At 49.9% G+C, this 17,604-nt stretch overlaps 1 protein-coding gene across 1 annotated transcript in view; it reads left to right on the forward strand.

Moving 5' to 3' along the window:
* The window catches only part of NOL6 (nucleolar protein 6 (RNA-associated)), a gene marked incomplete at its 5' end in the record, with an annotated part of 28,435 nt that extends 19,084 nt beyond the window's left edge, over positions 1 to 9,351 (forward strand). Inside the window, 2 exon segments of the mRNA XM_009702491.1 lie at positions 7,116 to 7,217; positions 8,967 to 9,351. Coding sequence (XP_009700793.1) covers positions 7,116 to 7,217; positions 8,967 to 9,116 — 252 coding nt within the window.
* Between the last annotated feature and the right edge of the window lie 8,253 nt (positions 9,352 to 17,604).

Here is a 17,604-nt window from a genome sequence, read left to right on the forward strand (position 1 = left end):
TTCTTGGCATCCAGGATATGCAAGAAGGAGACAAAGAAGCACCCTGCACAAGACATTTTAAAGGGAGTGGGAAGCACAGGGATTGGGAACCATTCTCTGTTTTACTCTCTTCCCTGGTATCTGGATCTGAGGAGGAATATCAAGACCAGACCCTCTCTTTTGTTTCCTAAGTGGTGAAGATTTGACTTGCTGCCATGAAACCTCAACCAGGAGGCACAGATGTGGGTAGGAAATGGACTTTGTTAAGCCTGAAATCCTTCTCCACCCTGTGCTGGAAGGTGGAGTTAGAGCTGAACAGAACCTTTCAGCAGCTGCCAAGGTGCTGGAGGTGCCTGTATGCACAGGGCCAGAGTCTCCATGTCTCTAAAGGGGTCAGGGCTAAGCGGCCCTCACAGACACCTGGCAGGAGGTTGACTTCTTCCTTGAAGAGGAGCTGGAGACTGCTGGACGAGCCGGTTGGGAGAGTAGGCTCCTTGGAGAGGCTGTTAACTTCTTGCAGCAAATCTGGCTGTATATCAAGGCAGTTGATCAGGAAACTCTTAGGGGTGTGTTGCAGTTTATAGGACTTTTTTGTGCTTCTAGTCAACTCAGTGTCAGCGAATGACTCCAGAAGTGAAAGGTGCAGAAGAGACTTTCCTGGAAAGCAGCTTTCATTATCCTTTAAGCAATTATGACTTAATTGGTCCAGTCAATAGTGACATCTAAGCTGTCTGAATTTTTACTGCCTGTTCTCTCTAATACAGGTAATAATAGACTTGGTATAGGGTTTGGTTGGGTTACAAATTGCAACTGGTCCTAAATCCAGTATACTAACATCCAAAAGAAGAAACATGGATATGCGCAAATATCACATTGCCTCGTTGGAAGCAGTGTTGCATTCACTTGGTGTCTCTTGTTCTTTGACCTGAGGGTGTTCAGGAAGGAACAGAGCAGGAACTGGTCACAAGTTCTCTGAAGAGTGAGCTATGGGGTAGAGAGCCTGAAATCTGCCTGACCAGCCCTATCTGGGAGGCTTTTCCTCCTCTTGAAAGCTTTGAGATAAGTATGGCTGTGTTCCCTTGTGGCTGTCATATTAGAGGTATCTTGCAGTACCAGTTCACTTGCATCTTGTAGCTTCCAGATCAGAAGCAGGCAGACCTGAAGGCACTGATGAATATCTTTCTGGGCAAACAGGTGTTTCTTCTTGTAGAAAAATCACAGCGGTGATGCTGCACGTGCTCTCAGGTAACTCAGCTGTGTCCACCTGTGTTGGAAGGCCTCAAGGGCTGACTGTGCACTGCAGGGTCATCAGCAAGTAGGTGATGCTGGGATATCAGTAGAAAGTACTCCATCAGAAATCATCTGGCTTCATGTCTCATCATACTGTCGTTGTTGCTTAAAGGGAAGACCTTTGCATTGGCTTTGTGTTCCTAGCCTCTCCGGCACCCTTGTATTTCTCCTCCCCTGGCTTTTGCTGCTCTAAGAGATGTTCAGCTCCCTTGTCCTGCAGGCTGGGAGCCCTGGGGATGGTGCAAACACAGAAGTTGGTGCCGGAAAGGAGTGTGGTTACAGCAGTGAATCCTTACGAGAGATTTTGGATGAGAAGGCACTTGGACACAGAACTGGCTGGCTTTGACTGGGAGTAATTTGCTGTGCTTTAATAGCACAAACGACAGAATAGAGCAACAGGGTCATAGCTGAGGCTAGCAGTGCAGCTGTGGTGGGTTTGTAGCAACAAGGGGAGACATCTGCCACACAGCAATGCTGTGGGATTTTGTTCTCTTCTATGGGCAGAAAAGAAACATCTGCTCTTTTCTGAACTTCCCACATGAGAAAAGGATTTAAATACCTGGGTGTATTGATTGAGAGGGGCAGGGAGCAGCACATTCCCTAGTGTCCTTGGCCCAGTAACCAGGAGACCCACTTTTCCTCCTGTCCAACCTGTTTGCTCCTGAGAGGTCCCTGTTCTTCTCAAATCAAAGGGGTTCGCAACGCAGGAGCCCTCTGGAGCTGAAGGATTGCTGCGTGCCTTCCCCAAGGAACCTAATCAGAGGAGAAAATGAAAGGAGGGAGGGTATTGTGTCCTGACTGCTTTAATTTTTCCCACTCCAATGAGATGTGCTGCAGGAGCTGGTCTGATTGAGTTGCTCTGGTGCCTGGGAGGCTCTGGGTAGAGATGAAAGGCTGGTCATGGGATTCAGACAGCAAATTCTTCAATTCCAGGACAGATCTGATAGAAAAGGCCTGTTCTGGGAGTCTGTCCATGTGAGAACGCTTTGCAGATAGATACTTTTGAGGGAAAGCAGGTGCCAGACATCCAGCAGAGAGGCCTTCCTTGGAGCTTCAGCCCATCACCAGCCTCTCCACTGCTTACAGGCCTGAGCACCTCAGTGAGCAAACTCTGGGTTGGGTCCTGGCTGGGATTCTCCAGCAAGGCTAAATTAAGTTTAAGTGTCTCAAATGAGGCTCCTGTGGTATCTCTGTTGTGACTGCTTGTCTGGTGGCTGTAGAGCTGCAGAAACCCCAGCTGTTTGCAGGGGACGTGGCGTGGGAAGGCTTGGTCAGTGCAGCTTTTTCTCCGGGGTGGCTTGGATGTCCTGTGAACTCAAGATACCATCCAGAGGACACAGGACTGGGGGGTATGCTTGTCGTATGTGTCTGCATGCATTCAGGATCTCACAAAGCCCAAAGGCTCTGGTCACCTCCCTGAGGTACAGAGTTGTTCTCTCATGGTGGGGAAAATCAGATGAAGCTGCCTGTAGCGTGTTCATCTGCATGTCTATAATGGCTGTTAAAAGACCTGACATTTCTTACTGGTCTCACTAGGTCACTGGATGTGAAGTGCTCTCTGTCACTGAGATGTAGCTGCCTCTGGCTGCATGTGCCTGTGGAAGAGCTCGTGGCAGAGGAGCTGCCCATCTTGTACACAGGAGATCTTTCCTGTGCAGATGAGCAGGACAGTGTTTCCTGCTTTACTGTAAACATCTTTCTCTCTAAAACAATGTTTTGCGTTTCTTGCACCTTCAGACAAGACCTATCTGGAAGACTTACAGCCTTTTCCTTTCTTCCTCCCATGATGTAGGAATGTGTATCTTGCTACTGCACGTTAGGAAGGAAATAATAATATTAAAAATTCTCAGTTTCTTACAATATATAAGCTGTGGTTACGGGATGTAGTTGGAACTTGGGAATTCTTTTCAGGTCAAACTGTTTTCTTGTTTTGACTGACAGGGCTGACTCCGCCTATGGCAACTCCAGACAGGCAGAAACAAACTGAAAAAGTTCTGTGGGCTCTTGTAGCATGGAGGAAACCTTCCTGTCTGGATCTACGACCTTGGAGGGGCAGAGGTGGCAGGAAATTACACACTTACGGCTGCAGAGCAGCTATGTGACACTTAGCGTAGTGCCTAGGGTTGGGCGTGGATGCACACGTATACGCGTACACATACAGACATGCACATGCTTAGTGAGGCATCAGCCCCTTGTACTCCTTGAGTAAGCTGACAGGATACTTGTGGCTGCATTTCTTCTGTGTTGTTAATGCCTTCCCAGACATGCTGTAGGATTTGTCCCGTAGGAAGTAACTGAAGACATTAGTCTTAGATGGTTTAGTAGATTAGTGGACAAGGCAAATTTGCTGATGCAGCCAGAAGAACATGGGTGGCTTTTTTCCTTGCTATACTTCTTTGCTGCTGTCCCAAACTCATGGGACAAGGATGCACTTGTGGCTCATCAGGCACTTGGGAGGTGGAAACGTTTGGATAGTTTGAAATACCTTTTACCAGCTGAATCCCAAACCTAACACCTAGGTTTCTTTTCTCTTTTAAAATCTCACTGAGACAGAAGTAACCTCAGCCTGGTTTTCTCAACAGTGCTCCTTGCTCTGTCTGTGCATGGGAGAAGGCTCTTTCTGTATCGTGTAACCTGTGAGCATCAGGGCAGGTCGCAGTGGGATGACAAGGACCTTAAAGTGTTAACTACAAATGTAGTTGTTTGTTGGAAGTAAGTAGCTTTAATAGAGTTTTATATTGGTAGATCCTTTGCTCAGAGCACTTAAAATGCGTTAAGCACTGAGCACATGTTGATTGATGCATTTGCCACTTGAACTGATGTTGCACCAGGAAGAGCTGCTAGGCCCGTTGCAGGTTCAGAGACCTCCCTAAAAGACTCCTCTTTTTCCAGCAGCTGTGATGCAGCAGCTGTGATGAGCCTGATCTCTGGATAGAAGCAGTGAAAAAATGGGTGGATAAATGGTTAGTTGGAAAAAACCCACCCCTAAAAAACAATGTAGTTGCTTAACTAGCAATGAGTGCTTACCTCATTGCAAAATCCACACTTCAGCCCGAGCTGCTTAGCCCAGTAATCCCACTTTAGATCGGGGTATTGTTTTACCCACCACCTTTGTCCATCCTTCCATTCCTACAGCCCAGATGGCTCCTTACAGAGCTTGAGCTAATCTTTTTCCAGGTGCCATATACCCCTTCCCTCAACAATGAGGCTCCTCCAAATCGCAGCCCTGAGCTTCCAGGTCCCCTGTGTCTCTGCGAGATGGGAACCAACTGTAGGTTTTGCTGATGGCAGGGATCCTTGTGAGCAGGTAGGGCTTTCCCTGGAGCTTTAAGCTGTATTGCAACCAGAGATACAGCAACTTGAGAAGGGAATAGGGGTTCAAATGCACTCCCTGCCTTTTCTCCCTTTTCTCTTAACGTTTCCCCTGAGGAAGGTGTTTGCAGGCTCAGGCAAGCCCAGTGGCACTGGGCATGGAGCATGGGATGTGGAAAGGGAGGTGAACTCTGTTTGATTTTACTCCCCAAGTCTCTGTACAAACAGAAGTGTGATGACTAATACACCAGACCCTTTTAATGCTGCAGTTTCCCAGGAGCTGAATGTGCATCTCCACAGCTCAGTGGAGCCAGCCCAAAGCACTATCATGTGGATGGTGCTTGGAGCAGTGCAAGTGCAGAACCTTGCCCTTTGCTGGGATTTTAAACTGGATGCCATCCTTTTACCATCTGCCCTCTGCTCCCTACTGTCTGGATAAAAGGTGCTGTGTATCAGGCTGAACAGTGGTTTTATTGGGAAATGAGCTGAGCCTGGGAGTACTCCTTTCCTGCAAATGTTCCTGTCCCCTGTCCAGCAAGATACATCTGTAAAAAATACCTCTCTCTTAGGGAGCGCCACGTGGCACTTGAGCCCTCTCCCTGTAGAGTGGTGGGGCTTTTTCAGGTTCTCACATGCTCTTCTCCCCTTTGGTTTGGAAATCTGCATTTTGGTGGTCAGTGTGCCCTGAGCTTTCTTGCCCTTTGTTGAGCTTTCCCTCCCTCCTGCTGTTTGCCTTTTGGCAAAAGGAGGAGTCTTCCCTGTTAACTGGGCTCCGAGTGTAACCCGTTGCTCTCAGCACAGAAATGCCAGGGCAGATTGCCTCTTTCTCAATATATTTTTAGACAGTGGTTTTCCTAGACAGTTTGATGAGCTAATGCCTTGACCAGCCTTACCTCTGTGAAGATCACATGAAGTGGGATGAGCTGGCAGGTCTCAGGATCTTCCCAGCTTGATGGCCTAATCGTATTGCCCTCTGTTTATGATACTTCCAGTCCAGACTCTTCAATCTGGCTCTGAAGGTTGCAGACAACACCACCCCTCCCTGCTTATCAGGTCTTTACTCTTAAAATGCCACCGCACCCTTTGGGATCACTATTCACACCAGCCCAATCCACTTTTTTCTCCTCCTGCCGTAATCCTGATATGTCCATGCAAGACTCCTTCCAAGCTTGCCTTTGATATTTTTATTTTTTTTTCCCACACACACCCTCATGAAAACCTCATGATACAATGATTCCAGCAGAGACTTCTCTTTGTAAGAGCATGGGAGAGTTGCAGCTGAGGAAAACAAGGGGATGGAGGAGAAGGCTGAAGAGGGAGAAAGGTGTCTGTATTTCTTGCAGTAGGTTGCTCCAAAGCTGATGAAGCCATGTACAGAAACTTGTCCTGTACTGATGCTGGGGGCTGTTTACTCAACCTGGTAAACCTGTGCCATTGCCTGATGTTGATCTACACCAAGATGAACAAGTGTCAGGGAGCAGCTTCTTGGCTGTCATGGTCAGCTGTGCTCAGGAAGCGTATCTCCGGGTACCATCATGTTGGGTGCTGAGTTGTAGGGCCAGACTTTTGGGTTTGAAAAGTTGCTTGCACACGACATTGTTTACTTCTGCTGAAATGCTCATCCCCTGCCCCCTCCCAGCTTGCGTGGGCTTGGGGGAAACCAGACTGTGGACTTTAGTCATCTCTTTATGCAAGATCACTTTTTGAGCTCTGCTGCCCAGCACCACCAAAGGGACTACTCATTGACACAGCTGCTGAAACACAGAGGCAAGGAGGGCAGATTCCTGCAGTGCCTCCATTGAGCATTGCATCTCTTTGCGCCTCACAGGACTTTGTGTTACTTAAAATTTCTGTTTCCTTTTGGGACGCTGTGTGCTGACAGTACACGTGGAGTTTATCCTGGGGGAAGAAGGAGCTTTGATACCTTGGTTGCATGGACCGCAGAGCTTGAGATGTTGGCCTCCAGTGAAAGGTCCTTGACTGGGGTTTGTCTTTGCTGCCTCGTAGTGAAACGTACTGTGAAAGGATTGCCTGCTGGGGAGGGACCACCTCTTGCCATCTGATGCACTGTGAAATCTTGGATGTGGCTGTTGGACAGTGGGTTAGCAGAGCTTGGTAGTGCCAGGTCCAGCTGTTGGGGGACCGTGATGAGGAACAGTGGGTTGTCACCTAAGGGGTCCAGTGTCCTAAAGCTGGATGCTGATTTCTGGAAGCTCTTGCAGGCCTGTGGGAGGTGGTGGATCATGTTTTTGCTCTCTGGGACAACAAGAGGTAGTCAGCAATGAGGCTTGCATGCAAAACTTGGAGGCAGTGCACTGTAACCATTGAGGCTGGGGGAAAAGAGGCAGCAGGAGGCACCTAGAACTTGTCCATGGGCTGCCAGTTGCTTTCCTTCTTGGGAATCCACTGGAAGACTTGCAGTTTTGGTCCTGGCTGATGTGGAGCTGCTGTGTGCCCCTGTGTAAGGAGACTGAATCAGGGATGGGCTCTGGATATGGGATGTCTGGCACAACCTCTGTTTGTTTTCTACCCAGGATGCCTTTAGCGATCTTGCCTTGTTCTTCCACGACAAGTATGGTGGGGAGGTCATTGCAGTTTTGTGGAAACCTTTGAGCTTTCAGCCTCAGCCTTTTAAGGTGAGTTTTTGAATCGACTTTAAGCTTCTCATTACCTTTATGTCCTGAAAGCTTGGAGGGCTTTTTTTCTGCATTTTAATTCCTTTGTCTGACTCTCATCAGCCACAAGCCCTTTGGGAAATGGAGCTCATACTTCTGTCATTCCTTAGAAAGGATGAAGCCAAGACAGGGCTGTGGTCACAGTGCCCCCAGTCATCACTAGAGCTGAGAAGGGAATGGAAGTCCCTGGACGAATGCCAGCAGTGTAATCATGGGTCAGAACAGAGCTCTCTAGCCCAGGTGCTCTTGTTTGGTTCCCTCCTGGGAGGTGGGCGATGCCTTGTTTGCCAGAGACATTTGGTGTGTGCCACAGGCTGTCCTGTTCTTGTGAGTTTGGGCGTCTTGCCCAGAAATACCTGACCTGCAAGAAGCTGGGGTGGCAAGCCTAGGTTCATAGTACCTGAGCCCTATCAATATATAGAGATATTTTCTGGCTACACTGTGTGGGTTGGCAAACTCTAGAGGGTGGTTAAGCCGGGTGTGAGGCACGCTGGAGTGATTCATGCTGCTTTCTATGAAGGAAAGACGCAAAGAAACTAGTGACTAATGGCTCAAGAGTTGGCAGCCCAGGCTCTTCTGCTGTCAGTCTCTGGGTGATTTATCTCCCCTCTCCTCATGGCCAGAGGGTATTGGCCATTCAGCCTAGCTGCAGTTATGAAACCTATTCACAGTGGTGAAATGAGAGGAGGAGATGCTTGCATCTGAGATGAGGGTGGCTTGATTAAACATGATTTTTTTTTTTTTTTTTTTCCCCCCCCTCTGGTGGAGTCAAGGATCTCCTCCCACTCAAGGTCTTGACACCCACTAAAAAGCAGAGCAGAACACAGGCAGCTCTTACTTGGTATTATTGTGTGGTCCCTTTAGCATACCCCATCTGCTCTGCTCACACAGGCTCTGCACTCTTCCCATCTGCACCATGCCCCTGGCCATTACTTCTTTCCCTCCCTGCACAGAATCACAGAATTGGAAGAGACCTCTGTGATCATCGAGTCCAACCTTTGCCCTTACACCCCCATGTCAGCTAGACCATGGCACTAAGTGCCACATCCAGTCTTTTCTTAAACACCTCCAGAGATGGTGACTCCACCACCTCCCTGGGCAGCCCATTCCAATGCCCAATGACCCTTTCTGTGAAGAAATATCTCCACGTTTCTAGCCTGAACTTCCCATGGTGCAGTTTCAGACTGTGCCCTCTTGTCCTGTCACTGGTTGCCTGGGAGAAGAGACTGACCCCCACCTGGTTACACTTTCCTTTCAGGTCGTTGTAGAGAGTGATCAGGTCTCCCCTCAGCCTCCTCTTCTCCAGTTCCCTCCCAACCCCAGCTCCCTCAGTCGCTCCCCATCAGACTTGTGCTCCAGACCCTTCACCACCTTCGTTGCCCTTCTCTCGACTCACTCCAGCACCTCATGGTCTTTACTTGAAGTGTGGAGTCCAGAACTGGAGACAGTACTCCCTTGTGATCTTTGGACTGTGGCTCCAGAGTAAACCATAAAAGGAGCTGCAAGGGCCACTCTTGCCCTTTGTTAGCTCTAATAATGAGCACTGATGGTGTTGAGAAGTGAAGCTTAGAAAACTGGGTGTAGTGATGTGGCAGGGGTTGGATGTGACAAGGCAGGAGAGCAATTTACTCTTATTTGGGGCTTGCAGAGGTTGCAAAGCAGCTCTGAGTAGGTGCTCCCATTTGTGCAATGTTTGTGTGTGTCCTGCAGGTCTCCAGCATGAAAGGAAGGATGGTGACAACTCTGAACAACGAGCTCGTCTGTGTTCCCAATGTGGGGGCAATTCTGGAGGACTTTGAGATTTTGGGACAAGGCCTGGTCAAAAGTGTGGAAGCTCGTACAGAGAAGTGGACTATCTGAGGCCACTGAGAAGTGTCAGAGGGACCTGTCCATAAGCGGTTTGTTCACTCTGGGACTGTTCCTTTTTATAAATCAGTCCTAGGAAAGGCTTTCAGCTTTTTAAGTCCCAGAACTGTGTGTTTTACTCTATTTATCTTTATGTACTTTGTTCAGAAAAGTGATGGGACCTGTTACTATTTTCAAGAATACAAATGCATTTTTATTTTGAAGAAAATATAAAGATGGGATAAAGTTTTTGAAAGTGTTCCTGTTCATTGTAGGAAACAAAGCTGTGTTCACATGAAAATGTCAAGGGCTGAAGATTCTGGCTGAGGTGTGCATTGGGGAGCCAGTTTTGTAGTTAAATAGTGAGCTCATAGCAGCTGCTGTTATTCTAGGGGTGAGCAAAACCAAAGAAACACTGAACCATTCAAAAATTATCAGATTATTCCCCTCTACTCAGCCCCAGTGAGACATATCTGGCATGCTGTGTCCAGTGCTGGGCTCCCTAGTGAAGAAGAGACATGGACACACTGGAGGCGGTCCAGTGGAGGGCAGCGGGGATAATAAAGGGGTTGAAGCCTCTGTCATACAAGGAGAGGGTGCAAGAGCTGGACTTGTTCAGCCTGGAGAATAGAAGGCTCAGGGAGATCTTACCAATGTGTTTAAATACCTGATGGGGGAGTAGAGAAGATGGAGCCAGGCTCTTCTCAGTGGTGCCCAATGATGGAATGAGAGGTGTAAATTGAAATGTGGGAAATCCTACTTAAAACACTTTTTTTGCCATGAGGGTGGTTGAACACCGGCACAGGTTGCCCAGGGAGATAGTGGAGTCTCCATCCTTGGAGATACTCAAAACCGAACTGGTCATGGTCCTGGGCATCCTGCTCTATGTGACCCTACTCTGAGCAGGGGTGTTGGATCATTTCTCTTGTGTGAAATCATCATGGGGACTCCTGATGGGCAAAGGGAGAGAAATGAGGGGATGAATGCACTAGTGCCATCCCCTCTTCTGATGGAGGCAGCACACATGTTCCAAGAGCAAATCAAAGGTGAATCACATGCCAAGTAAAGAAACAGACTTCATGACAGCAGATGTTGCAGAAACCAAAAATAAATCAAGCTTGGAAAGGCAAGTGGATATTCAGGCAGTTTTGATAACTGTAGACGGTTGCTGCTTGGTAGGGAGCATTTCGGATGGAATGTCAAATCTGTGGCTTCAAGACCTACTGGCCTCTCCAGCTGTTGGAATTGGATCTGAGGCTTTGTGGAGGAGATTCACAACTTGTTTTTTCAAATGTTTTCTCTGAAGCATTTGAAAATGGGCTGTGGCAGAGATACAGCATTTGGGCTGATACTGTCTACCTAGTGCCCATTGATCCAGCGTTTGGAGGCACAGTGTGTCCTATGGGATAGATACATGTGTGTAGCATCTCTGGTTTTGGGTTGTATCTGCTATATTAAAATCACAAGAAACATTTTTCTCTCTTCCCTTTGGTGGCTGGGGGAGGCTGCAGATGAAATCCTTTGCTTGCAAGAGCTCTTTTAGTACACCTAAACTGAAAACATCAGAAGCTCTTAGTGGGCAAAACAGATAAGAAACCCGAGAACAAAGCAGTACTTTCTGTTGCTACCATGACCCCTGCAGCCTAAGAAGCTGCTGACAGGTCCATTAGCAAACAAGATGCAGGCAATGATTTCAACAGGATTCAGACGCAGTTAATTAGGGATTAATTTTTAAGCTTCTCTTTGTTCTGTTTTATCATAATCTAGATGTTGGAATTGCCCAATCTGCCTTCAGCGATGGCTGTAGTTTTCCTCAGTAGTCAGATTGTTTCTGCTTTTTGTGCCTATCTGCCTTTGCTCCGAACATGCAGTTCAACATCGGGAACCTGTAGATTCGCCAACACAACTGTAGGACAACACTTGAATTGCCGCAGCAGTTGCTTGTGCCAGAGCTCTGCCGGTTCCCTCCATGCCCCTGTCCTGCCCTTCCTTTTCCCCTTGCTGTGTGTTGTGGAAGTAAATGGTTTTGGGCCAGGGTGCCCTCCTCACTGCGTATATCCATGCTTTTCCCTAGGGCAGAGCTGTGTACCGAAGCCCGTGTTAGCTCACAGGGGAGCAGAGCTCCTCCGGCTACCTGCTGCACCAGGCGGACTGGAAGGTCCTGCTCCCCCTTCCCCAAGGCTGTCACAGGATGTGGCCCCTTGCTGGTTTATTCCCTGGCTGGGAATATTTACGGAGACACCTTCTCTGCTTTTGCAGCTGCACAGTGCCATAATCCCCCCTGCCCTGTCCTTCACCAGCCCAGGTTGTACAGTGGGGTAGCTCATGGGGTATGTGAAGGATATACCCTATAGGGGTAGCCCTGCAGCACCTCTGCTTTCATCTGCTTCTGTTATGCTGTCAGGTATCATATTGCTACTCCTTTTCCTTTTTGCCTTTAAAAAGACGTAAAACTATGCGTAGCTTCAAGCTATTCTGTATTGGAACCCCCCTCTGCTCCTCCATCCTTGGGTAAAACACCACTGTTTGCAGCGTGCAGCAAAAGACCAGGAAGTGTCCAGGCTAGCATTCTGCAAAAATAACTGCCAAGTTAAGTGATGATAAATGAACTCACTCCTAACCAAACCCTCGTACAAGAACCAACCTGCTAGTGTTTCACAAGGTAACGCCACTGTGCTCAGCAGCCAGATGTGAGCCTAGATCAGGCCTGTGCTGCAGATGTTTGCTGGTGTAAAGGTCCATTTTGGTGACAGATACTGGTATCTCAGCAAAGGCCTTGAAAGAAATGCACTTAAGACTGGCAAAACTGACCACTGCTAACCCATCACCTGGAGGGGATACATCTGTGTCAGCAAAAGTTACGCAAGTAACACACTATCCCTGCTGTGCTTGCAGTGCTCCTCATGCTGCCAAAGCTGTGGTTGATCCATGGTCTCCTGCCTCCTCTTTCAAAGAAAGAGTAACTCATCAATGCCCCAGATCCCCCAGTATCCAGTAAATATTTAAAGGCACCTTTGAGCCATTCTGGAACCCTTGTTTGTATGGTCAAACATTGCAAATATTCTAGGTCACGTTTTATCATTTGCTAAAGTCAGACCCCTGTGGCCTATGCAGGTGGACAAAACCACCTTGAAATTTATCTGGAAAGCCTGGGGATGCTCTTGGGGACTGGGTGTTGGTGCTATCTGACTTCTTGAGCAACAGTTGGTGTCTAAAGCAAAATGCAAAGCACCTTTGCCTCAGGAGCAGAGGGTCCCTGTGCCTCCAAGTGATCTGGAAAGGTAGGATCCAAAGGCAAGCGCTGTCTCGGGTACACAAGAGAGAGCAAGCGAGGTCTCCATTGCAACTTTATCTCCTGTTGCCCGACTTACTACTCTTGTTGGTGCACTGTGACTAATTTCTATTGTGAAAGCTGGGGTAGGGCCTGGCTTATTCAGAGCACGCTTGTTTGACAACCCATGCTGGGTTTCCACTTCCAGAGCAGTGAGTGGGCACTTGCTTGCTTGCAGGTGTTTGCTTAGCTATGGTGCCGTCCATAAACAAAAGCTGTACAAACACAGAGCTACCCCGGAGGGCCCATGCCTTGTCGTGTTGCAAGAGGTGAGACAAGGGGAAAGGGAGGGAAGCGCTGGAGCTGAGGCGATAGCAATGGGCTTTGATGAGTTGCCACTACTGCCGTGTTGATTTTGCAGAGCTACCTTTGAAGCTCCTTTGAAGCTCATTGTGGTGAGTCTCCCATGCATGGGGGTGAGCACAAACGGGGAGGTGTTTCTAAATTCAAGGCTGGGCTGGAGCGATATTGATAGGCTTAGTGGATGGATAGGGTCAGCCAAGACAGGGCTCAGCGATACCTGCTTTCTAGCAGACTTTTCCAAAAGCTGTTGTGTCCTCCTGGGCCTTTACCTGAGTCATCCTTTGGACAGCTTTCTCCTAAAAGTATCAGCTCATGCTTTGCAAGGATCCTCTCTCAAAAAGCGGTTGTTGGGAGACAGCTGATGCTGGCTCAGGAGAAGGGGTGATGGATGGAGCCTGTCTTCTGCCACCAGACCCCTGCTTGCCAGGTGCCCTTGATAGCTTTGAGTGGCAGTCACAAGATTTATGAAAGGAAACTGGGGAAACAAGTTGATGAAACACAGCTGGGATGATGGGATGGTCAGAGTAGGTTGAGTGCTGTGGGGTTTTTCCTGGCCACTTGCTCATTGGGGCTGCAGAGATCTTTTCAGAGGTGATTTGGGGTCTCTGTGGTTGTCTGACTTCAGGCTGATCCCCTGAAGGTAAGAAGCACATGTCTCCTCGAAATAAAGGCACTTGAAGGGAGCATTTTGCTCAGGCACCCACAATCACTGGTCATTACTGAAAACCCTTAGGCTAAATTTCCATGGCTGTCTGGGGAAGCAGTTGTTGCCTGTTTTTTGGCACAGAAAGGGAATATCCTCCCCTAGTTTGCTGTTCCCACAGCAGCCATGCTGCTTGGCTGGGGGATGGCTTGTTTGCTGGGGTTTCTGTTGTCAGGAAAATGCTCTGGACCTGAAGTGATTTTTCCCAGCCAAGGCAGCTGCTTTCAGGAAGCGCCAGTAGCAAAGCTGTTCTGGCAGGTGCCAACTTTTGATGCACATGGTCTTGCCAAGAGGGTGCTGCTCAAAAGGTGAGGGTGGCACTTCGCAAGTGCAGTGTGCACCACAGAGAAAGGAAAATCAAAAGGTTGCGTGGGGTAATTGAAAAATGGGAGAAATGTAGTCTGGAAAGGGGCAGGGTTTGGGAAAGAAAGGGCAGTTTGTCAGTGAGGGAAGCGATGCTGGTCACTGGCACCCCAGGGCTGTGCAGGGGGAGCAGGACGAAACTGCAAGTTGGTCAAACCATACGAGCTGGTGCAAAGATGCAGCCTCTGGTGCTGTGAAGTCTTTGCACCAGACCCAAGTGCTAAAGACTCAGCAGCCACTAGGAGAAAAGTAGGCATTGGCTATGAGCGTGGTGGTGAGGTGCTGTGTGGCTGGTGATGCCATGGTGGGCTCTTGCAGAGGACCAAAGTGGGGATGCATTGAGGATCTCTCCATTACTCCACCTTCCTGATGAGCATCGTGGCCAGGTTCAGCAAACTCACTGCCTCTTCATGCCAGAGAGTGAGAGAGGGGGGATCTGCTCCTCAGGGCTTTGTTTGCAGTCACTATCAAAGGTGCCAAGGACTTGTGTTGGATGTGAGCTGGCACAGAAACGCTCACGCCTTGTGCTGGTGGCTCCTGTGCTGCCAAAGGTACCAGACAGACCATTCCTGTTCATGTTTCTCCTGGATGTGCCTGGAAAGGCTGAGGGAGGTGCTAGCAAAGGGCATCAGGAGCGCGGGATGGTGTTGATTTACTAGCTGAAGTCTCTCCCTTTCGGCTAAATTGCCTGTTATTTCTGTGCATATTAAAACGTTGAGGATCGCAGTGTTTGGGAGGAAAACCAGAGCGGTGGCTCTGCTGGGCTGCGAGTTTGTCGCTTGCTGTCTCTTCCCTCCAAAACGTGGTAGCCAAGCTTGGTTTTGCTGAATGCTGACCTGCCTCGTGTTAATGCAGGGCAAGACTATGGTTGTGTGCTGGAGATGCTGCCACAGGGTAACCATGTCCTTCTGTGTGCTTGGAGACCCCAGTGGTGGTAGAGGGCAAGGGATGAGTGGCATTGTATTGCTGGTGGGCAGCCAGCTCTGTAGTGACACCAGTGAGCAGCAGACCCCGTCCTGGAGCAAAGACCCCCCCGCCCCGAACCAAAGGAAGAGCAGAGGGGGCAGGTGACGATGTCTTTCCTCCATCCAGTGGGATCAGGGCTCACAGGGCAGGACCGCCTGGTGTGAGGGGTGTCCTACAGCGCAGGGCTGAGCCAGCTCTCGCTGTTGGGTCTTGTCGGTGGGGATTAGCTTTGCTAAAGGCTCAGCCAGGTGGAATAATGGGCAACTGAATCCCAGGCTCAGGCTCCTTTCCAATACAGCCTGGGGCTGCAGAAGGGTAACCCTCCTCCTGCGCTCGTGGTCCTTCTTCCCCTGGCAGACCCATCTCAAGGACCTTTCCTTTCTCCTATGCCCTTCAAAATTAGACCATGTCCCTCCCTTGCGTGGACACAGGGCAATATTTTGCCCTGCCTTACTCCTGCCCTATACTTTGTATTTATGTAGGTATGCCTGCACCTTTTCTTCAGTTTTTCGGGAGTGCCTGGGTATCTGTTGGGGATGGTGAGGTGAGGTGTTGGGGAAGCAGATGCCTTTCCCTGGCACAGGTAGCTGGGATACCAGAGGCCTCTGCCTCTTCATCATCGGCTGGTAGCGAAGAGCAAGGGCTCCCAGTCTTCATCCTTGCAGCTCCTACCCCTGGCCCCTTTTGACACAACCAAAAGCAATTTCCCGAGTGAGTAATTCTCGCACCTCCTGCCCCATGACCGTGATGTTTTTCATCAGAAACTGCAGTTTGTTTAGCAACAGCAATTTGCTGCAGCCCATCACAAAGAGGTAATGAGATACTTTCCCTGCCCTGAAGCACCGATGGTTGGAGGGAGCTGGGGTGAGACATGGAGGATGTGAGCGGCGGCTGAGGAGGGAGCATTGAGAGGAGCATGGGGTCCAGGGCAGGGATGGAGTGGTACATCACAGCTCTGGGTCCTGCTGTGGCAGAAAAGTCCTAGAATGACCCCCAAAATAGGGGGAGCCTGTCGCTGTCGTCTGAGGCAGGAGGATTTGTCTGGACTCTGCAGAGTCCCAGCCTGGCTTCCTCTCTTGCTCATGATGGCTTACAGTGAGTTGGGCTTGCGGGACCCCTTCTCCTGCCGTGGACATGGACCTTGTCTCAGCCTTCAACAAAAGCATCCAAAAATGTGTTTGGCATCCCTACGGACCCCAGCAACATGCTGTCCATACCAAGGTGGGATTGCAGCACTGATGCTGCCACTGTGCTGGGGAAAAGGAGTGGCAGGGAGCAAACCCAGCAGTTTCCCTGCATGGTTGCACTCTTTGCCATCTGTATGCGAAAAGCACTATAAAAATGCCTTAAAGCCACCCTGGTGGTGTGGGAACATGGCTGCCTTTATCTTCCCATCTCAGCTGCCTGCTGCGAGGCTTGTGGAGGTGACGGGGCCAAAGCCATAGGGCAAGTCCCTGGTAGGGCTGGGAGCAGGGACATGGCTCCAGCCACTCTCGTTCCCTCTTCTAAAGAGGACCTGATGCTGCCTCAGGGCTTTGCAGGCTGGGAGGAGCAGAGCAGCATCTCACAAATAGCTTGTTCCCCAGCATGAAAATATTTCCATGCGCCTGCTACTGCGCCTGAAGAATAACGTTCAAAGCTGCCAAAAGGGTTTTCTTCCAAGGGGTATGGGATTGCCGGCACTCAGGAGCGATCCAAGATAAACTATCAGCCCTTAACATGCTTCTGTGAGGCCCCTCCTGCACCTGCGGGTGCCGGCATGAAGCTGTGGAGCAGCTCCGTGGACGTGGGACACTGTGAATCTGCTGCCCCTCCTGCGATGAGGGCAGAAGAGCCCTGCCTGAGCAGAGTGATTTCCCCTGCAGGGTAGTCACCCTGGAAATAGAGGGTGGCCCAGCCACGGTTTTGCATAGGGGAAAATTTATTCGATGGCGGAAGAGGTGGAGGATAGAGAAAACCACCTGCTTAGCAGCAAGCAGCCCTGAATCTACAATCCGCAGTGTTTTGGTGATGCAGGATAGGAGATGGAGTGACTGGATGTCTCTCTGGGCTTGCAGCTCCTGGTGGCAATGCCAGTGGTAGAGGGAGAGAGTGGTAAGCATGGAGGTGCCTTGGGGGCTGATGGGCAGCGTGGGTATCACAGCAGGTCAGGCTGTTAGTGGAGAGGTGCGTGGGCTGCCTGCCCAGAACCCAGCTGGGTTTTGTGGCTTGCGAGCCAGGTGCCACCCCCGTGCATCTCCACTGCATCTCTGGTGCAAGCTGGAGAGCGCTGGGCTGCCTCCCTCCCACCTTACAGAGAGTGAGCTGGAATCTGGGACCTGCAGGCTTCTGGGGCACCCCAGTATCACAGGTACAGGGTGGACCAGCTCCCCTCCGCCTCCTGAACCAGCCCAGCTCTTCCATCCTTGGAGGGGCCAGGGGGCCATCTGTACTCCCAGCCGTCAGCCCAATCTCCTGGTGCTGCCTTTGCCGTGCCCCACAGGCTGGCTCCTGCTACTGAGGTGACCCTGAAAGCCGGCGGTGAAACTCAGATGAAGGACTCACGTGTTTTGAGTTTCATGTGAAACCACAGCACTGTTAGTAGGTTTCTGTGCAAAGCTCGGCAACCTCCTTCCAGATGATGCCAGCACTTCCAGCAAACCTTTATTTATTAGTATTAGTTTTTCTTCAGGAATTTTGGCTGGGCCATGTGAACTGTCAGAACTCACTCAAGCTGGGGTTTACAACTTGGACTGGTACCCCTGGGGCAAATGGGTCTTGGCATGAGCCAGGGCAGACCTCAGCTGTGCCAGCGCATGTGCTGCAGCCCTTGGGAAGGTGTTGATCTCCTAGAAAAA

The sequence above is a fragment of the Cariama cristata genome, unplaced genomic scaffold (genome assembly GCF_000690535.1).
Source record: "Cariama cristata isolate BGI_N322 unplaced genomic scaffold, ASM69053v1 scaffold13426, whole genome shotgun sequence".
Lineage (NCBI taxonomy): Eukaryota > Metazoa > Chordata > Aves > Cariamiformes > Cariamidae > Cariama > Cariama cristata.